The 23,247-nt window shown below is 40.8% G+C and overlaps 1 protein-coding gene across 3 annotated transcripts in view; it reads right to left on the minus strand.

The window, feature by feature from the left end:
- Window positions 1–16,097, minus strand: part of Chchd6 (coiled-coil-helix-coiled-coil-helix domain containing 6) — a 230,537-nt gene extending 214,440 nt beyond the window's left edge. Inside the window, exon 1 of one of the 3 annotated variants that reach the window (XM_074044571.1) lies at window positions 15,932–16,097. In XM_074044571.1, coding sequence (XP_073900672.1) covers window positions 15,932–16,018 — 87 coding nt within the window. In that variant the 5' untranslated portion in view covers window positions 16,019–16,097. Of the gene's footprint in view, window positions 1–11,042; window positions 11,170–15,931 lie in introns of those variants that run through there. The other 2 variants (XM_020154463.2, XM_074044572.1) reach the window with 2 other exon arrangements.
- Between the last annotated feature and the right edge of the window lie 7,150 nt (window positions 16,098–23,247).

Below are 23,247 nucleotides of genomic sequence, written 5' to 3' on the forward strand. Positions count from 1 at the left end.
CTGGGCAACAGCATGGGGAACAGCCCTGGAAGGGTGTGATTCTCATACATGGCTGCCAGAGAATGCTAGTGTGACTAGAAGAAGGACTGCCAGCTCATTAAGCCAAGTATGGAATGTACATACTAATCAACTAGACATTCTAATTTTTAAAAAGACAATCTTTGCCCACATAGAGCTTACAAAAGAAAAATAAGATACAAGATTGAAAGGAGGGGAAGAAGGAGGGGGCAGGGGCAGCAGGGAGAAATGGCCCAAATAATGTATGCACATATGAATAAATGAATAAATAAACCAAAAAAAATACAAAAAAGAACTGAGAGGAAAGGGGTGACAGAGACCACTAAAAGATAAAATCATCAATCTGATAAAGGGCATATACATAAAACCTACAGCTAACATAGTACTCATGAGAAGACTAGATGTTTGCTGCCTAAGTTCAGCAAGAACATCACTTTCACCGCTTCTATTCGATAGTATTTAGTCAATGCAGTAAGACAAGAAGAAGAAAGGGCACCCGGGTTGGAAAGAAGTAACACTGTCTTTATTTGCAGATAACACTATACTACCTATAGAATATCCTAAGAAATCAGTGTCAAAAAAAACCTACTAGAACTATAGTTCAGCAAGGTTGCAAGATACAAGACTGATATGCAAAAACAAACTATATTCCTACATACTAGCAACCCTAAACACAAAATGAATTTAAGAAAACAACTTCATTCATAGTAGTATCAAAAAGAATAAAACACTTAGGAATAAATTTAAGAAAAGAAGTGCAAGACTTGTACACTCAAAATACAAAATGTTACTGAGAAAAATTATAAATGACCTAGGAAAGAGATGTTTCATATTCACAGACTGAAGACTCCATATTGTTAAAATGGCAATTCTTCCCCAAAATAATCTACAGATTGAACACAAAGCTTATCAAAATCCCAGCAGATGTTTTTGCAGAAGTTGATAAATTGATCCTAAAATGTATACAGAAATGCACAGAATTGAGAATGACTAGAACAATCTTGAAAATGAATAAAGCTGGAGGCTTACACTTCCCAATTTTGAAAGTACAATGTTGCAATAATCATAACTGTGGTACTGCATCAGGACAGACACAGACATCAATGCAACAACTGAAAGTCCAGAAACAAACCCTTATGTTCATGCTGCATGGATTTTTACAAAGGTTCCGAAATAATTCAATGGGGAAAAATAGTCTGTTCAACAGATAGAGTATGGAAAAATAAGATACTTCATGCAAAAAAAAATGTATTCACATCAGGGTTCTGCACACTTTGGTGACTGAGCTAGTCCAACCCACCACTTGATTTTGTAAATACTCTTTTACTGGAACACAGCCATATCCATTCACTAACATATTGTCTATGCCTGCTTTTACCAACAATGGCAAAACAGAAGTCTTGACAGAGACCTTCTGGTGTGCAAAGGTTGAAGTACTTACTATCTGATCCTCCACAGGAAGACTTTGCAAGCCTGATTTACAGTCTTTACCTCACAACATACACAAAAAATAATTTTTGCTAAATATAATAGCACAAATCATAAAACTCTTAGAAGAATTAAACAAGGAAATTTCCATGGTCTTAGTTTAAGCAAAGATTTCTTAGATACAAAACCAAAAGTACAATTAATGTTTTAAAAAGATAATTTCATCAACATTACAAACATTTGCACTTCAAAGACTCTACTATGAAAATGAAAACAGAAGCCATATACTGGAAGAAAATATTTGCAAATCAGAATGAAATAAAGGGTCTGTATACAGAACAAACAAATGGCTCAATCATTAAAAAAAAAAAGACACTCCAACTTAAAACAGGGAAAAGGTCTAAATTCTCATTTCACCAAAGAAAATTTATGGACAGCAAACAAGCACATGAAAAGGTGCTCAACATTGTTAGTTACTAGGGAAATGCAAATTCAAGCCACAGTGAGACACCATTTCACAGCCACTAGAATTGCTATCATCAAAAAGACAACAACAAGTATTGGTAAGGAACATAAGCCCACATATATTGCTGTTGAGAAAAGAAAGGGGTACAACAACTTTATTTTTTTTACCCCTGGTGGCACTGAGGTTTGAACTCGGGGCTTTATGCTTAGTAGGCAGGTGCTCTATCACTTGAGCCACTCTGTCAGCCCCATACAGTCACTTTTTAGAAAATAATTTGAAGTTTCTGTGGGCTTTTTTTTTTTCCTTTTGAGAACAGGGTCTTACTATGTAGTTCAGGCTGACATCAAATTCACAATCCTCCTGCTTCAGCCTTCTGAGTGCTGAAATTACAGGCGTATGCCACCATACACAGCTTGGCAGATTCACAAAAAGTTAGATCACCAAATCATAAACAGACTAACCCAGCAAATTTACTCACACTTATCTATCCATGAGAAATGAAAACATATGTCCAAACAAACATCCATAACAGTATTATTCATAATAGCTGACAACTGGAAACAATCCAAATGTCTATCAACCGGTGACTGAATAAACAATTGCACTATATAATCCCCACAATAGGATACCATTCAGCAATAAAAAGGAATAAACTACTGACACATAAAAAACCATCACTGAAGCAAATCAAAAACATTAAACAGGGCTGAGATGTGGCTCAGTAGTACAGCACTTGCCTAGGATGCACAAAGCCCTGAGTTCAATCCCTAGTACTAGAGAAAAAATTATACTAAGTAAAAGTCATATAAAAGATATACAGGCACCTGCCTAGCAAGTGTGAGGTCCCTGTTAAGACCCCAGTACAACCAAGAAAGAAAAGGTATGTTGAATCCACTTCCATGAATTACCAGGAAAAACAAATTTATAGAGACAGAAGGACAGGTGGTTACCTGGGGGTAGGGAGTAACTTCAACTAGGTGTAGGAGGAGTTTTTGTGAGTTTGGGTTTTGGTTTTTTTCTTTAATTTTGGGGGGATTGCTGGTACTGTGGTTGAACTCAGGGTCCTCCTGCTCTTGCTAGGAAGGCACTCTACCACTTGAGGCATACTCCCAGACCTTTTTGCTTTAGCTATATTTTGAGATAGGGTCTCTGATTTGGATTGTAATTGATCCTTCTATTTATACTTCCCACATAGCTGGGATCACAGGTATGTACCACCATACTCAGCTTTTACTGGTCGAGATGGGGGTCTCACTAACTTTTCACCTGGTCTGGTATCAAACTATGATCTTCCTGATCTCTACCTCCCAAATAGATAGAATTACAGGCATAAACCACTGTGCCTAGCAGCACAAGATATCTTTTTAGGTCTTACAAATGTTCTAAAATTAAACTGGGGTGTGTTTACTAAATTTACTAAAAAATACTGAATTGGGAAAATTTATTAAATATAGAATGCATCTTCATAAAGTTGTTTTTAAAAAAAGAAAAATCAGCAACATAACAAGAGAAAAATCTCTGAGAAGAGACCTAAATTGAAGATTTAGACACCCATCCCATTCCTGTCTCCACTAATCAAACTCAGGCTACAAGTAAAATCAGACAAGTTAGTAACCCAGGGAAGGGCACCAGTAAAAGACTAGATATACATAGCTCGTGGTCAGAGAAAATTTAAGATTACCAAACTCTAGATCTATAAAAGGAACAAAGAGAAAACTCTGCTTCAGCAGAGCTGGTGGAAGCAGTACCTGATCTATTCCAGCCAAGCATACCAGTGGCAGAGCCACCAGCTCCCCCACCACCCTGCAAAGGAAACAACTGCCCAGCAGACTAAGCACAGGTGGGCAAGCTTTACCCCAGCCAGATAGAAGCCAACAGTGACTGTGTGTCTCCCCATCCCCAGGGTAGAAGGCAGGTGCAGGGAACAAACCTGTGAAGTCCCCTGTAACCGACTCTTAACACTAACCTACCACCCGGCCCAGGATATATATGTATATACAACTGCCTGTGAGTCTCTCTGAAAGAAAAGCTGTAAAGAAGCTGACAAGCCCTGCTCCTGTCAGAAGATACCCAGCATCTAGGCCCCCTGTGCAGGACAAAGGGTGGGCACAGAAGTGCGCTAACCAGCTGCAGCCCTAAACCCAGTGCCCAACAAGCATACACACAAGGGACAAGAGCTACTAGCTCATCGCTCTGCAAAGGAAACATCAAACGAGAAGCCTCAGTGGAAAAGGGAAAAGCTTACTGTGAACAAGCCGGGACTGGCACTGGATCCCCTGTGCGGAGCAATCCCCCTGTGCGGAGCAATCCCCCCCCCCCCCCCCCCCCCCCGTGCGCAGGCTACCGTGGCCGCACTTGGCAGAGCGCTCCCTGACCCACTAGCTATTCTCAGAGGTCCCTCCACCTCACCCCCAACTGCTACTTCACAGCTTGGATCTGCCCCACCCCCACCAGAACCCCTGCAGTGGGACATAGCTGCCCAACCCCCAGAGCCACCAGACCCTTGGAACTACTGCTACTCCAGAGCCTTAACTGCTCCCAGGCTGTACCCAAAGGGAAATCCCAGGCCCAAAGGGGATATGTGAGTAGGCACAACAGGGAAACCATAGACAGAAGGCTGAGGGCCAGAGACTTGGAGAACACCCACTGCCTAGAGGGGAGCTTAGCTAGCAAACAGTCTCCTCAGCAAGGAAAAATACTTTTATTTTTTCTATTTCTCTTTTCTGAATTTTTCTACGTGCAGTATATTCTACCTTTTTCCTACTGATATTATTATGATTAACTTTCCCAGCCTTTTGCAATTTCTGACTTTAGCATCTTTCACAATAATTAACCTATATGCCTGCATATTACTACTTCAGTTACCTTCAACCCACACACTTCACCACCCTTCTCCCCATCTTCCTTCTTCCTCTTTCCTTCCCTCACAACCCCCCTCCTGCTATTTTTACCACTCAATTTTTAAATCCTACACCTTCAATACTTTTTTCTAACCCCATAGGTACCATATAAGAACGACAGTACCTTTCATATATAGCATTATTGGGGGTGTAAATAATGTCATCAATTGTTTTTACTTCATGTAAATATCTGGTTTGGTTTTGAACTGGTGAACTTATTATTACTGAGTTATACCCCCAATTAGTGGCAAGAAAAGGCACATCAACCCTGCCACTCCCCAGTCTTAACACTACATATAGAATAATTCAACTGAAAGACCAGAAGCCTTGGTGGAAAAGGGAAAAGCTTACTGTGAACAAGCCAGGACTGGCACTTTTAATCACTTGAAAGACCTCAGGTGATTAAAAAAATAAAACCTACAACCAATGAATTGAGTTTAGATGAGCAAATCTCAACACAGAAATACAAAATGAAGAAAAGCAACATGAGAATCTCAAAAAGTCAACAATCACACAATAAAGGATCTAAACGATAGTGAAAAGGATGAAATCCCAAATACTGACAAAAATGACAAATGAAATTAAAGAAGATATAAACACCTCTATGAATTCAAAGAGATTACAAATAAACAGATAAATGAACTCAAAGAGTACAAATAAACAGCTGAATAAGGAAGGCAATGCAAAATATGAAAGGGGAAGTCAATAAAAATACAGAAGTCCTAAAAAAAACATGTAATTGAAATTCTGGAAGTAAAATGCTCTATAAGTCAAATTAAAAAAAAAAAAAAACTCAGTTGAAAGCCTCTCAGGTAGACTGGATCAAATGGAATACAATGTCAAGGCTTGAAGACACAATAGCTGCATTAGAAAAATCAGATGAAGATAAGGAACAAATAATGAAGAAGCATGAACGAAACATACAAGGCCTCTGACACACCATTAAAAGGAGGAGCAACACTAGCAATAAAGGAAATGCAAATTAAAACCACACTAAGATTCCACCTCACCCCTGTTAGAATAGCCATCATCAGCAACACCACTAACAACAGGTGTTGGCAAGGACACGGGGGAAAAAGGAACCCTCTTACACTGCTTGTGGGAATGTAAACTAGTACAACCACTCTGGAAAAAAATTTGGAGGCTACTTAAAAAGCTAAACATTGATCTACCATTTGATCCAGGAATACCACTCTTGGGGATATATCCAAAGGACTGTGACACAGGTTACTCCAGAGGCACCTGCACACCCATGTTATTGCAGCACTATTCACAATAGCCAAGTTATGGAAACAGCCAAGATGCCCCACCACTGACGAATGGATCAAGAAAATGTGGTATTTATACACAATGGAATTTTATGCAGCCATGAAGAACAACAATATGTTACCGTTTGCTGGTAAATGGATGGAACTGGAGAACATCATTCTGAGTGAGGTTAGTCTGGCCCAAAAGACCAAAAATCATATGTTCTCCCTCATATGTGGACATTAGATCAAGGACAAACACAACAAGGGGATTGGACTTTGAGCACATGATAAAGCGAGAGCACACAAAGGAGGTATGAGGATAGGTAAGACACCTCAAAAACTAGACAGCATTCGTTGCCCTCAATGCAGAGAAACTAAAGCAGATACTTTAAAGCAACTGAGGCCAATAGGAGAAGGGGACCAGGAACTAGAGAAAAGGTTAGTTCAAGAAGAATTAACTTAGAAGGTAACACAAATGCACAGGAAATCAATGTGAGTCAACTCCCTATATAGCTATCCTTATCTCAACTAGCAAAAACCCTTGTTCCTTCCAATTATTGCTTATACTCTCCCTTCAACAAAATTACAGATAAGGGCAAAATAGTTTCTGCCGGGTCGGGGGGCGGGGGGTAAGGGAGGGGGAGAGGAAGGGGGGAGAAATGGCCCGAACATTGTACGCACATATGAATAAAATAAAAATTTTTTAAAAAGAAGGAGCAACAAAACTGAAGCAATAATGAAGAGTCTCCCAACAAAGTTCAGGCCCAAGTAGAGTTTAATTATATAAAAACTTCAAGGACATAACACCAATGCTTCTCAAACTATTCCACAAAATAGAAAGGGAAGGAATACCACCAGCCAGTATTGTCCTGATACTAAAACCAGATAAGGCCACACACACTCACAAAATTACAGACCAAGACCAATTCTCTTGATGAACACAGATGCAAAAATTCCCAATAAAATACTTGCAAACCAAACTCAACAACACATTAAAAAGATTATACACCATAATCAAGCTGGTTTCATTTCAGGAATGCAAAGAGAGTTCAATGTACACAAATCAATAAACATAACAGCACACAGAATGAAAAACATAAACCACATGATCATCTCAATAGGCTACTCAATAGAAAAGTAGCCTCAAAAAAATACCTAGGAATTTAACAGAGGAAGTGAAAGCCCTCTACAATGAAAACTATTAATGTCAAGGAAAGAAAATGAAGATGACATCAGAAAATGGAAAAAGGTCCCATGCTCATAGCTTGGGAGAATTAAAAGCACAAAAATGGCTATACTACCAAAAGCAATCTATATGTTCAATGCAATCCCCATCAAAATCCCAATGACATACCTCACAGAGATTGAAAAATCAACCCTAAAGTTCATACAGAAGCACAGAAGACAACACTGAGGCAAAAGAGTCAAGGCAACAATGAGGAAAAAGAGCAATACTGGAACTATCACAATACCTGACTTCAAACTACATCACACAGCCACAGCAATAAAAACAGCATGGTATTGATACAAAAACAAACACAAAGACCAATGGACTAGAAGACCCAGACATAAATCCACACAGCTGCAGTCACCTGATTTTTGACAAAGGTGTCCAAAACATACGATGAAAAAAAGACAACCTCTTCAACAAATGTTGCTAGGAAAACTGGATATCTGCATATAGAAGACTGAAACTAGATCCATGTCTTTCACCCTGTACAAATATCAATTAATATAAGGCCTAAAACTTTGGAGCTGATGCAGGAAAGAGTAGGGAATACACTGGAACATATAGGCATATACAGTAACTTCCTAAATAGAACTCCAAAGGCAATTAAGAGAAAGGATTGACAACTACATGAAGCTTCTGCACAGCAAAGGAAATGGTCACCAGGCTGTACAGATAGCCACAGAATAGGAGAAAAATCTTTTCCAGCTTTACCTCTGACAAGGGGTTAATAATCAGAATTGACAGGGAGCTCAAAAACATAAACTTCCAAAGAATCAAGGACCCAATGAAGAAATGGGCAAATTAGCTGAATAGAAATTTTTCAAAGGAAGAAATATGAATGGTCCAAAAACACATGCAGAAATCTTCAACATCCCTGGCCATAAATGAATTATAAAAAGTACATTAAGGCTGGCTGAGTGGCTCAAGTGGTATAGCATCTGCCTAGCAAGCATGAGGCCCTCAGTTCAAATCCCAGTACTGACACACACACACACACACACACACACACACACATTAACAGTCCACTTTACTCCTGTAAAAATGGCTACCATCAAGCACAAACAGCCAGGTGCTGGTGGCTCATGCCTGTAATCCTAGCGACTCAGGAGGATCACAGTTCAAAGCCAGCCCAGGCAAATAGTACATGAGACCCTACGTGTAAAAAACCCTTCATGAAAAGGGCTAGTGGAGTGGCTCAACGTGTAGGCCCTGAGTTCAAGTCCCAGTACTAAAAAAAAAAATAATAGAACTACCATAGGATTCAGCAATACCACTACTAGGCATGTATTCAAATGAAGGTAAGTCAGGATACAGTAAAGGCACTTGCACACCATGTTATTGCAGCACTATCCACATTAGCCAGGCTGGTAGAGTGGCTCAATTGATAGAGCGCCTGCCTAGCAAACATGAGGCCCTGACTTCAAACTCCAGTGCTGCCAAAAAAAAAAAAAAATAGCCACGGTATGAAAACAGTACAAATAGTGATGAATGGATTAAGAAAATGTGAGATATATATCTATATAGATATAGATAGATGCAATGGAATATTATTCAGCCACAAAGATGAAATTTTGTCATTCACAGGTAAATGGATGGAACTAGAGAACATCATGTTAAGTGAAGTGATCCAGGTACAGAAAAACAAAGGTTGCGTGTTTTCTCTTATATATAATATATATATTTATACACACACATATATACAGTATGTTTCCAGAAGTAGGACTGTTAGAGGAGACTAGGGAGGAGGGAAAAAAAAGAAAAGAATAGTCAATAAACCTGAAATACATCACACTTGTGTAGGAACAAGACACAATGAAAGGCACTGAAAACTGCTGAACAATACAGAGAGGGTGAAAAGGCAAGGAAGAGTAATACATTAAACTGGCTAAAGTGTAATATATTTACAGGTAAAATTCCAAGGCAAAATTTCACTGAACAATAAACAGACACTTAAACAATAAAAGACAGGAGAATACAATGTCATGTTAAGGAGAGGATAATAGCGGTGGGGGGGGGGGTGGGAGAGTAAAGGAGGGTGAATATGGCTGAGGTAATTTCTATACAGATATGAATATGGAACACTGAAACCTGTCAAAATCATTTCAAGAAAGGCAAGGGAGAAGAGGAACAATGGAGGGGAACAAAACAGGGTATAACAAATGTACATATGGAAAGGTCACTTCCTATATATCCACCTTACGCTAATAAAAATATTTTTTGAAAGAAAAACAGAGCAAATGGATAAAGATGTGGTTCAAGTGAAGCCTTGAGTTCAAACCCCAGTCCCACCAAAATAACAACCACTAAAGCAATATGGGCTGGTGGCATGACTCAAGTAGTAGAGCACCTGCCTAGCAAGTATGAGATCCTGAGTTCAACTCCCAATGGTGTCCCCCCAAAAAAGAAGGGTGAATACATTTGATGTATTTTATGTACCTGTATGAAAATAGAACAATGAAACCTACTGAAATCGTTTTAAGAAGTGGAAGGAAGGGGGGTGTGGGAGAATGATAGAGGAGGTGACTCTAACCAGATACCTTGTAAGTATATATGGAAATGTCACAATGAAACCCCCTGTACAACTAATAAATGCTAATAAAAATGTTTTTAAAAATCAGTAGGCTTTCTACATACTAACAGACTGAGAAAGAAGTCAGGAAATTAACTCCATTCACAACAGCCTCAAAAACTTAAATACCTAGGAGTAAACCTAACTAAGGAGGTAAAAGGCCCCTACAATGAAAACTATAAACCCCTAAATAAAGAAACTGAAGATGACACTAAACGATGGAAAGCCCTCCCATGTTCATGGATTGGTAGAATTAATATAGTGAATGGCTATACTATTGAAAGCAATCTATAGATTCACTGCAATCCCCATCAGAATTCCAATACCATTTTTCAGAGAAAAAAGAATCAGTCACAAAATTCATTTGGAAGCACAAAAGAACCCAAATAGCCAAAGGAATTCTGAGCAAAAAGAACAATACTTCAGGTATCATAATACCTGGCTTCAAATTACATTACAGAACCACAGTAATAAAAACAGCATGGTACTGGTACAAAAACAAACACATAGATCAATGGAACAGAACAGTAGGTCCAGAAATAGGCCCACAACAGCTACTTTTTGACAAAGGTGCCAAAATACTACATTGGAAAAACAGTCTCTTCAACAAATGGTGTTAAGGAAACTGGATATGCACATGTAGAAGATGGAAAATAGACCCTTATTGCTCTCTCTGTACAAAAATTAATCAAAATGATCAAAATTCTTAATGTAAGACATGAAACAAACTGCTAGAGAAAAATATAGGGAAAACCTTTGAAGATCTAGTTATAAGTAACTCTTTTCTGTTTTGTTTTATTTTGCAGTACTGGGATTTGAACTCAGGGCCTCACACTTGCTAGGCAGACATTCTACCACTTGAGCCATGCCACCAGCCCTAGGTAACTCTTTTCTGAATAGGACCCAAGAGCAAGAATTGACAAATGGGATTGCACCAAATTAAAATGTTTCTGCACAGCAAAGGAAACAGTTACCAGAATGAAAAGACACCCTACAGAATGGGAGAAAATCTTTGCCATCGGATAAAGGGCTAGTATCTGGCATATATAAAGAACTAAAAAATTAAACACCAAAAGAACAAACAATCCAATTAACAAACAGGCAAATGAGTTGAAAAGACAGTTCCGGAAAGAAGTACAAATGGCCAATAAATACACGAAGAAACATTCAACATCCTTACCCATAAAGGAAATGCAAATCAAAACAACACTGAGATTCCATCGCCAAGTCAGAATGGCTGTCACCAAGAAAACAAACAAAAGCAAATGCCAGCAAGAGTGCAGGGAGGGGAGAGAGGGACCCTTATACACTGTTGTTTAGAATTTAAATTATGCAGTCACTATGGAAATCGGTATGAAGTTCCTCAAAAAACTAAAAATAGAATTACCATATGATTCTTCTATACCACTCTGGGCACACATCCAAAGGAATGTCAGCCAGCACACAACAGAGATACTGGCACACCCATGTTTATAGCAGCACTATTCACAAATACAGCCAAGCTACAGAATCAGCCCAAGTAGTCATCAATTAATAAGTAGATTTAAAAAAAAAAATGTAGTATAGGGCTGACAGAGTGGCTCAACTGGAAGAGTGTCTGCCTAACAAGCGTGAGGCCCTGCGCTCAAACCCCAGTACACCAAAATAAAGAAAAAGAAAACGCAGTCTATACACACAGTGGAGTATTATTTAGACATAAAAATGAAATTAAGTCATTTGTAGGAAAATAGATGGAGCTAAAGATCATCATTTTAAGTCAAAAAACCCAGACTAAGAAAAACAAATACTGCATGTTCTTTCTCATACGCAGATACTACACTTGAAACAAATAAAAGACAGGAATGTTAAATGGGTACTACTTGGGGGTAGAAACCAACAGGAGCGGGGAGTGTAAGAGGATGAAGGGGTGGGAGTTGAGTATGATTGAAGTACTTTACATATAAGTATGAAAATAGAATAATGGAACCTGTTAAAATTGTTTTAAAAAGGTGGGACCAGAAAGAATAATTGAGGGGGTGAATTTGGTCAAATACATTATATGCATTATGGAAATATCACAATGAAACCCTTTTGTAAAATTAATATATGCTAATTTTAAAATCAGCTACAAATAATTCCATACACAATAGTAAGCAATAATTATAATAGCCATCTAAAACCTCTGACTAAACCTAACAAAAGAAATATAAAAGTAATGCAGGTGTGAATTATAGCCTTAAAAAAGCCATAACCAAAAACAGAGGTAACACAGGAAATATATATACTTAGAAAGAAATGATGCAAAATTTTGATACATATCCTTCAAAATGTTTTTAAATAAAAAAGAATTATACTAGGCACACTATTATGAAATCTGCTTTTTTGGGGTGTACATGATATGGAGACTATTTTTCTCAATTCAAAGAACATTAAAAATCACTATTAATGGTTTAAAAAAATCTTTGAAAACTGCTTCTGCTTAGAGAACTTGAATGTGGCCTCTAGAATGTGTTCACAGCCTTGCCTGGTATCACCACTGGCCAACCGTCTCAAGCATCCATACTTCTTATGGCTGCCAAGCACATAGACGCTGGAGTCAGAGTCTGAACTTCCAGGTCTTCCACTAATTAACTGTGACTCTGGGTTACTTCACATCTCTAAGCCTACCTTCTCACTTCAGAGAGCAGTGTGGTATTTCACCTGTAAGATGAGGATAATGGTATCTTCCAAGGGCAGCATGTACAATACCTGAAATAATGCTCTTAATATGCCTAGCCCAGTGCTCTGCACAGTAAATATGTATAGTCTTCACAAGGTTGGCTCAGATCATACCATCAATGTCACCTCCGCAGGGAGGCATTTGTCTTTGCACCCTTTTTATCTCCTTCTTAGAACTAGAAGCTTTATTCTTTTGCCTCTTTGTCCCTTCCTTTTTGAATATTCCCTCTACTAAGCTGAGGTCTCCGGGATGGCAGAGACCTTGGCTTTTTTCCTTATTGTCTTTGCAAGGCCAGGCCCCATGTCAGGCAAGTAACATGCTGGCAACATACATTTGCTGAGGAAAACAGCAGGAACAGCTCTAGCATGTAGCTTTTCTGGCACTAGTATGTCTTCGGCTGTCTCTTGTGTATCTGATTACATCCTTCCGGTCTTTGCCCTCCCCAGTGGTCCAGAGCCACCCCCCATATGAGCAATAAATAACGATAAAGTTGATCTAGTTCAGAGGATGGAATGAACTTGGATGAGCTTGGGGATGTGGCTGAGGAAGTAGGTTCCCAAAGTGAGTGGAGCAGTGAGGGGGTAAATGGTTGGGAAGGGGAAGAGGCTGGAGAACTGAGGAGTCTGGATGCCAACAAAGAACCAACTTCAGTTGAATTACCAGAATGGCTGTTCACATGGAGTGGAGAATAAAAAAGGAGACATTCACTGCCATAGGTACGCCTTCTCTTACTGGAGGATAAGGTTAAATGTGCCGGTTGAAATAATCTTTATGTATTTTATGCATGCTTGCTCTGAAAATTGGAGCTGAATATAATTGCAGCATTTTGCATTAATTAAATTTCTTTTACCTTCCATACAATTAGGGCTTGAACTTGCTAAGTAAATCTATGCAAATAAATATGCAAATGAGCAAGGCCCTCACCCTTAATTTTAAGGGAACCGGAGCACTTTCTAGGTCCAGGCCTCAGGGATTAAATATAAGTGGTCTCTAAGAATACTTAATTTTCTCTGAAGGAGCTGGAGCAGATATTCTTTGGCATTTACCTCTTATTAACTATTAAGTTAACCTATTAAGTTAACTTCTCATTTGTTCACTTTGGTAACTTGCTTTCTGGATCTGATAATCTTTTTTACTGATTTTTACTCGCCTGCCTGAAGACAAGGTAAACTCCTCAACCCTCATGTAACTTTACCAACAAAAACAGGCCCTACACCAAAACACTTCACTACTATCACATCCTTTCTTCTGTCTTCCTCTTTCAAAGCAGGCACACAAACAGGACAGACATGGTTTTCCCAACATGGGACTAAGCACCTCACTATGCGCCTCTGGACAAGCCACTAATTCTTTCTGATTAGCCTCCCCAAATAGGAAAGGAAACAGTAAAACAATCACCAAAGTTCTTTCTAGTTTTAATAATTAAATAAAAACTAAGCAGAGCACCAGCATCCCTGTCAGGTCAGGTGGGGAGAATACCACAACTATTCAGGCTGCTCTTACATGTATCATGGGGTCAGGAGAAACTTAAAGTAGTAAGAAAACGCTCTTTTTTGCACCCAAAAGATCTAACATGCCAACCTGTTACTTGAGCAAAATTCCTTAACTTCTCTAAACCTGATTCTCCATTTTTAAAGAGACTTTATACTGTGTAGAATTGTTAAGAGCCAAAAATAAATGGTACCTCTAGTACTCAAAAAAAAAAAAACCACCAAGATAGTTTCTCAGTCAACTTAGGGGCACTTCCAAAGGCACTCCTCTGAATTTCTGGAGACTTCAGCATTGGTCCCCAAAACAGGAGACCAAGCAACAAGGGTGAGAAAGCATCCAGAACCAAGACTGTCTTCCTAAATTCTACCTCAGGTGCTGCCTCTCAGCCTTTCAACAAGTCACCACCTGGTGAGCACCAAATGTGCTGCATACTCTGCTAGGCTAAGAGGCCCCTACAAAGCACTCTGCATGTTCTCCCACACCTCTTCATCTTCTAGGCAGCACCTAAGATTATCTCACAACTTTTTTCATGTGGCAACTGAGGCTCAGGAGACAAGTTATTCACCCAGGTTCACACAGCTAATGAGCCTAAAAGTCAGACTTTCTGAAGTCTTTTTCTGCACCACCTCCCTACTTAATTCTCCTACACCCAACTTTGCATTTCATTTAAACTTGGTTAATTTTAAGGGGTTCATTCATTTAATCACTCAACAATTATTGACAAAGCACCCACAATGGGCCACACACAGGAATAAGAGGAAATACAGTTCAACAAACAGCCCTGGAATTGACTTATTTCAATCCCCATTCTCCCACTTGTTACTTATGTGACTGACCTCTGATAATTTCACTTCAGCACCCTCAGTTCTCCTTAATCAGTGACATAGGGTAAGAGTTCTACTTCTCTTGCAGGTCTATTGAAAATTAAATACCATTTGTAAAAGGTTTAGCACAACACACGGCCACCACTACATGCTGAAATATGAGCTGCTTTTATTATTCTTCGAGGTTCTGGAGACAGTCAGGACTCACAGGAGAACCTCAGCCCCGGAGTTCACACTCAGAAACATGTCAACTCAATGCGAGTTTCAAACTGTGGTGAGTGCGGCAGCGGGGTGGGAAGCGACTTTAGACACATGTGGGCCGTAACAGGAATGACAAGAGTCAGATATGAAGAAAAGGGGTGAGGGAAGCGGAATCAGCCTGCAGCAAGCTGGTGGTTTGTTCGAGGAAGGACAAGTGGCCCTGAGGCTAGCGAACAGGCAGGAGGAGGTGGGGAGGGGAGAGAAATGCTCTGACACCCTGGCAGAGGTCAGCAGACCGCGGGACAGCTTTGTAACCAAGTGAGGCGTTCCTGGCCCTTAGGCAGGCTAGGAATCCGTGGGATCCAAGCAAGGGGAAGGGAATGCGATCTAAAGTACCGTTCCCAAAGCGCCCCTTAGGCTGCGCCCCGGAGAGCAAGAGTGTCCGCGGAGCGAAAGTGGGGAGCCCCATCCAGGACCGAGCACACTTGGGGGCGAGGGTCACCGGGAGGTGGCGGGGGGTGGGGGGGGCAGGACAAACTCAGGAATTGTAAAAGCCAAGCGGGCCGGCGCTGTGCATGGTCCCGGGCTTCGCTCCGGTGCTAGCGGCCTCCCACCTGTCCCGTCCTCCATTCCCCCATTCCTCCCCCTGAAGCCTGTGGTGCTGAAGCCTGAAGACTGCAGCCCTAGGTTCGTGACCTGGCGCGGAGAGACCCCGACACCTGCAGAGCCTCACGACCCCTGGTGCAGCGGCAACCCCACGAGCGCGGCGCGGCGCACACGCTCCAGCCGCAGCCCCACTCCGGCCGGGTCCGCGCCCTCCACGTCCGGCCAGGTCCCGGCGGCGGCGCCGCTCACCCGGATGCCCTGCAGCACCCGGACCCGCTCCTCCTCGTCCATCCCGAAGGACACCCTGCGGCTCTCGCTGCTCTCGGCGCTCCCCATGGCAGGAGGCGGGCAGCCACGCCACCGGCTCCAGAGCAACCAAGCAGACGCCGCGCTGCGCGCGACACGCGCGGACTCGGGCGGCTGAAGCACAAGCCAACAAAACCACGTCCTATTGGCCGCCGCTGGAGGTTCAGCCAATCAGACGACTCGGAGCTGCGGTGTCTTGTGGGGATTGTAGTCCGCCTTCTGGACGCCCTACTGCACGCCGGGAGTGCGGCGGGGGCGTGGTGCTCTGAAGCTCTGAGCGAGTCCGGGCGGGAGAGACTGAATGGCAGGCTAAGGAGCGGGGGAGGCGTGGACGAGTGAACACTTGGAAAGGTCACCTTGAAACCGAGGCTGAAGCCAAAGCGATGTTCTGAGGGCGAGGAGGTTCATGGCTTCATTCAGCAAACACGTCTTGAGCAGCACTCACTAAGCGCCAGGCAAACACTGACCCACCTGGGGCTGGCGAGGAGAGAGCGCCCTGCCATTCTGAGGTTTACAATGTCGTGGAGGAAACAAGTCAAAAAGCCAGCAAGTAAGTAAGTAAACTCATTGCGAGAAATGGAAAGCTGCACCATAATGCCAGGAGAAAAATTAATAGACGAGAAATTACTTTGAGAGGCCAGAGCAACCTCTCGCAGGAAGAAGCATTTGAATTGAGACCTGAGGATGAACGGGAGTTGGCCAGGAGAAGTAGGGAAGAGCTCTCCCTGGACCCAGCAAGTGCAAAGGCCCTGAGACAGGAAAGAGAAAGATGGACTGTCGCATGGCTGGAAAGTCAGAAGGGAACAGGGGAGCAGGAGGGTCCAGATCTTGTGGGGTCTTGTAAGACAGGGTCATCGTTTGGGTTTTATTATCCGTACATACCCCATATGTGGTGCACATTTTATGGTATACATGAAAATGCAGAAATGCAAATGATTGCTGGTCACAACTATTGTTGAATGCCTTTTTTTTTTCCTTTCAATTTGTTTTTTTTTGTTTTTATTATTTCTTTTATTCATATGTGCATACAATGTTTGGGTCATTTCTCCCCCCTTCCCCCACCCCCTCCTTTCTCCACTCCCCCTCCCTTTTCCCCTGCCCCCTTCCTCTCCCCCCTACCCACTTACTTCCAGGCAGAAACTGTTTGTTGAATGCCTTTGATTTGCCAAAGTGAACTTGAAGCTGAGTTTGGAGTCTGGAGCTGGGGAATACTGGATTGCTCCATGAAATAGCAAGAAATATTTGGACCTCCTTATGGCACCCTAGAAAGAAAGGGGTGAGGAGCAGAGAGTGAATGAGAGACCAGTGAGATGCTCTGAGACTGAGAATGACCCAGGGTGAGAAGCCAGTGGACATTTTAGAGGTGGGTGGCCCAAGATTTTTAGGTACAAATAAAATCTGCTTGTTTTATTCAAAAGACTCTGATTTGCAAGTACTTCTCCGTTTCATCCCTATAATCAGTGCCTGTGTAGAGGATTCTAGTGCAAATGGGAGAGTACCTCAGGAGAAAAGAAAGAAGGGAAGCAGGACAAGGCCTCTCATTGGGCCTCACCTCTTTAGGTCAGTGAGGGTATGTCCTTAATGGGGAAAGAGGGACCCTAGCCCTTTCTTCCTCTCTTTGGCTTCCCAGCCATAATGTGTTTTTACTTTGCCATACCTTCTGCATGGTGATGTATTACCTCTTTACAGGCCCCAAAGCAGTAGTGGACTAAAACTTGCAAAACTATGCCAAAACAAACTTTTTCACTTTTTAATTTGATAATCTCAGGTATTGGTTATAGTGACAGAAAACTGACTAACACACTATCTGAAAAAGAAAGGAAGAAAATGATGTCACAACAGCATCAAAAAATACGTTCTTAGGAATAAATTTAAACAAGGAGGAGAAAGAGCTGTACACTGAAAACTATGAAACATTGATGAAGGATATTGTAGAAGACACAGATTGGATTGCAAGAGTAATATTGTTAAAATTTCATACTACTTAAAGCAGTCTACAGATGCAATGCAATCACCATCAAGATTCCAATGGTATCTTTCACAGAAATAGAAAAAACAATCCAAAAACTCCATATGGAGCCACAAAAGACCCCAAATTCCAAAGCTATTTGATAGAGAATCAAACTGGAGGCATCACACTCCCTCATTTCAAACTATTAAACAGCTAAAATAATCAAAAAAATGTGACATATAGACTAATGGGGACAAAATAGAAAGCCTGAAAATAAACTCAAGTATGTGTGGTCAACTAATCTTTGACAAGTGTACCAGGAAACACAGCAATAGAAAAAGGGAAGTCTTATGTTGGGAAAATATATCCATATGCAAAAGAATGTAATTAGACCCTTTCTTATGCCACATACAGAAATCAACTAAATATGGGTTAAAGACTTAAATGTATCATCTAAAACCATAAAACCCTAAAAGAACACCAAAGAAAGACTGCTTAACACTGGTCTTGGTAGGAATTTTTTTAGGTATAACACCAAAAGCACAGGTAGCCAAAGCAAAAAATGAACAAGTGAAACTACATTAAGGTAAAAAGTTTTTCCACAGCAAACAATCAACAGTAAAAATGCAACCTAAGGAATGAAAGAAAATATTTGCCAACCATGTTTATGATAAAGGGTTAATAATATCCAAGATACTAACTCAATAGCAAAAATAAATAACCCAATATAAAAATGTGCAAATGAATGTAATAGACATTTTTCCAAAAAAGTCATACAAATGGCTTATAGGTATTTGAAAAGGTGCTCAACATCCACAGAGAAATGCAAATCAAAACCACAATTTCTCAAGGCACCTGTGGCTCACGCCTGTAATCCTGGTTACTTGGGACGCAGAGATCAGGAGGATCATGGTTTGAAGCCATCCCAGGCAAATAGTTTGAGAGACCCTATCTCAAAAAAAACCCAACACAAAACAGGGCTGGCAGAGTGATTCTCTGTGGTAGAGCACCTACCTACCAAGCATGAGGAACTGAGTTCAAACTCCAGTATACTCCCCCAAAAAAACACAGTATCACCTCACTTAGGCTAGGATAACAGTTATCAAAAAGATAAAAGATAACAATTATTGGCAAAGATGTGGAGAAAAGGATGCCCTTGTACAGTGTTGATAGAAAGCTAAATTGGTATGACCATTGGTGAAGATAGCATAGAGATTCCTCAAAAATGTAAATATGACCCAGCAATTCCAGTTCAGGGTATACATATCCAAAGAAAATATATCCAGTATCTCAAAGAAAGAGCCGCACACCATGTTCATTACAGCACTATTCACAAAAGCCAAGTATGGGTCAGCCTACGTGTCCCATCAATGGAAGGATGGATGAAGAAATGTGAGATGTGTATTTACATATATATTACAAAATAATCATGCAGCCATAAAAATTAAGTCATGCTGCTGCCATTTGTGACAACATGAATGAACCTAGAGGGCATTGTGTGATGAAGTAAGCCAGACATGGAAACATAAAAACACATACCATATGATCTCACTTACATATAGAGTCTTAAAAAAGAGTTGAACTCATAGGAGCAGAGAGTAGAATGGTGGCTACTGGGATGGGGAATGGGGCTGGCGTAAATAGGGAGATGTTGGTCAGAAAGAATAATCTTCAGTTATAGGATGAGCAAGTCTGAGATCTAATTATAGCATGGGTGGTGAATGGTGTGTTGATTAACCTGTGAAAAACATTACACAATGTACAATATCTCGCCAACACATTGTACACCTGGAGTATATATGATCCTTGTCAAATAATTTTAAAAGTTAGAGTCACAGACTTTTCATCATATGATAAATAAGTTCTGAGAATCTAACGTAGAGCATAGTGACTGTAGTTAATACCATCTTGTATGCTTGAAATTTACTATGGGTAGATCATAAATGCACACACAGTGGTAACATTGAGGTGATGGAACTCAAGAGATAACTAACTTACTTGTGATGATTACTTCATGAAGCATACACACATCAAATCATCACACTGTACACCTTAAATGTATACAGTTTTATTTGTCAATTACTCCTCAATAAATGAGAAAAAATGTGGTTAAAGCTGGGACCAGTTCTGGCTGTAATTTATGCTCCAGAGCTCCCGAGGCACCAAGCTGAAGCCAGTCTCCAGCCTGACCACTTCATGTCAATCAGCCAGCCATTGGCAGACAAGGACAATTCCCCAGAGTAGGGGAACTCTGTGAACTGTCACCATCCCCATAGCAGTGAAAACCGAGTCCACCTAGACTCTACACAGCATCCACTACATGCTCTGAATATTTTCAAAGTCTCCTTGAAAATATTCAAGCTTCTATGATTATCAACAGGGTTGTAAAAATTGAGGAGAAGATGATTTTACTTCTGGTCAGATGATGAAATAATTAATTAAGACAGAGACAAGCCAAGAGTGACCATGAGACTGGGTGTGACCACACCCCCACTGTGGAAAATCCTCAGGGAGTCTTGGGATTCCACAAGACTTACAGTGGGGATTATACTGAACAGCAGCATAGGTGAGGCACATGACATCCCCATAAGTGCTGTATCGCCATTTCACAGATGGAAAAACGGAGGCGCAAACAGGTGAAGATAATGGAACATTACAAATCAAAACTAGAATGAGGACTTTTCCCCCCATTCTAGGGGTGGAACCCAGGGCCTAACACATGCTAGACAAACACTCTGCCACTGAGCCCAGAAGAAGGGTTTGAATAAAGACAGTGATAGGAATGCAGAGGAAGGGAAAATCATTACACACTTTTGTCAATTCATGGTCTCTTCAAAATCACCCCAAGAGTGTCATTACCCTAACTCCCCCAGGAAACTGAAGATGTAGGGGAGGTAGGATGTTCTGTCGTGTCCACTGGTGGCTGCCCAGCACCCATCCCCCTTCCTTACAACAGAACCCCAATTTCTGTGAGTACAACTGTGTGCCCAGGTAGGAAAAAAAGGCCTCCTGCTTCCCACTGATCAAACCTGGGCAATTTGAACATCAACAATAAAAAAGGTAAATGACTTACAGCACATTTAATTTTTTTAAAATCCATTAGTCCAATCTAATGAGAAGAAAAAAAGAGAAAGACTGGAAAAGGAGTGAAAACTCTTTATTTTAAAAAAAAAACCTAATCAATGCAGAAGAAATTCAAAGTTTTAAAAATTGCCATTTTATAACCCTCAGTAAATTAACAGAATCTAGCAAAAAGCATCTAAAGATACTATAACCATTGGGTGAATGGTTTATGGGAGCAGTCTATACCCCCAATCTTGTCAAACATTCCTTATTAATCACAAAGAGAACACTTAGCCAAATAACCAAGTTTAATATTGCAAGTAGTCAGACACCCACGTCCCTCCCAATGGACACCTGGCACATACTGTCAAAAGCCTGTGACCATTTTTCCAGAAACATCCTACAAAAGAACCGTCTCACCACTTCTAAAATATTATCATCATAGAAAACGAAAGAAGACCAAACGAAAGATAGTTTTAAGGAAACAAAAGTAGCAGAGCAAAGAAATACAACAGGGCATCTTGATTAGATCCTGGATTAAAAGGACAGCCCAGGATATACCCAAAAGACTGTGACACAGGTTACTCCAGAGGCACCTGCACACCCATGTTTATTGCGGCACTATTCACAATAGCCAAGTTATGGAAACAGCCAAGATGCCCCACCACTGACGAATGGATTAAGAAAATGTGGTATCTATACACAATGGAATTTTATGCAGCCATGAAGAAGAACGAAATGTTATCATTCGCTGGTAAATGGATGGAATTGGAGAACATCTTTCTGAGTGAGGTTACCCTGGCCCAAAAGACCAAAAATCGTATGTTCTCCCTCATATATGCGGACATTAGATCGAGGGCAAATACAACAAGGGGATTGGACTTTGAGCACATGATAAAAGCTTTAGCACACAAGGGAGGGGTGAGGATAGGTAAGACACCTAAAAAACTAGCTAGCATTTGTTGCCCTTAACGCAGAGAAACTAAAGCAGATACCTTAAAAGCAACTGAGGCCAATAGGAAAAGGGGAACAGGAACTAGAGAAAAGGTTAGATCAAAAAGAATTAACCTAGAAGGTAACACCCACGCACAGGAAATCAATGTGAGTCAACTCCCTGTATAGCTATCTTTATCTCAACCAGCAATAACCCTTGTTCCTTCCTATTATTGCTTATAGTCTCTCTACAACAAAATTAGAGATAAGGGCAAAATAGTTTCTGCGGGGTATTGAGGGGGTGGGAGGGAGAGGGAGGGGGGAGAAATGACCCAAGCCTTGTATGCACATATGAATAATAAAAGGAAAAAAAAAAAAAAGGACAGCCCAGGGCTGGGAGTTACTTCAGTGGCAGGACAATTCATAAATAAATCCAGTCTTCTAAATGATGCTCCAATGTTTAAACAAAAATAAATAAATAAACACCAAAGCTATAAAAAGGTACTTAAGTCATTTGGATTTGAGTCATGCCACGCACGTTTTATATATGGAAAAGTATCCTAGGTGATATTTGCGGGGTGGGGGGTGCTGGAGATCAAACCTAGTTTCCTCATGCATGGCTGAGTATGCACTGTACCACTGAGCTACACTGCACCCCTCTAGAAGAATTAATGTTATCCATTAATTATCATCATCAACGTTAATTCTCTTGGAAGATGTGTGCCAAAATATTTAAGAGCACAATGTCATAATGACTGCAACTTGGGTTCAAATGGTTCAAGAAAAAAAAAAAGTCAGTAGATGATTCTAAGTGAAATGTCCATTAAATAATACAGTAAAATAATATCCATCATATTATTCTTTCACTGTTACTGTGGGTTTGAAATTTTTCAGAATAAAAACGTAGAAAGAAAATAAAATTCTGTACTGGACAAAATCCTTTCCTCTCCAGACCATCTTCTCCCTTGCAGACATAAGTGACCTTGCTACCTAGCTCTGGCCAAGAAGACTCCTGAGCAGTGTGGTGCTGAAGGGTAGAGGAGCACAGTGCAGAAGAGAGCAAGCTGTGACGTGACAGGCTGAGCTGGGCCTGCTTCTGGATCGGTGCCCTTGGGCAAACTGCATCTCTCTCAGTGCCTGCTTTTCTGACAGACATGAGAATGGTGCTGACAATACTGAGAGTGCCTAGTGAGCACTAGTACCTGGTGAACTACTTCAGTATTAGTGTTGATGACTTTTTTGAGGGGAAGAGCACTTTGACACCCAGTGTGGAGGGCGTCCCGGGGGGAAATTCCTGAGGTGGTTTAGATTG

The sequence above is a fragment of the Castor canadensis genome, chromosome 10 (assembly GCF_047511655.1).
Source record: "Castor canadensis chromosome 10, mCasCan1.hap1v2, whole genome shotgun sequence".
In the NCBI taxonomy this organism is placed as follows: Eukaryota; Metazoa; Chordata; class Mammalia; order Rodentia; family Castoridae; genus Castor; species Castor canadensis.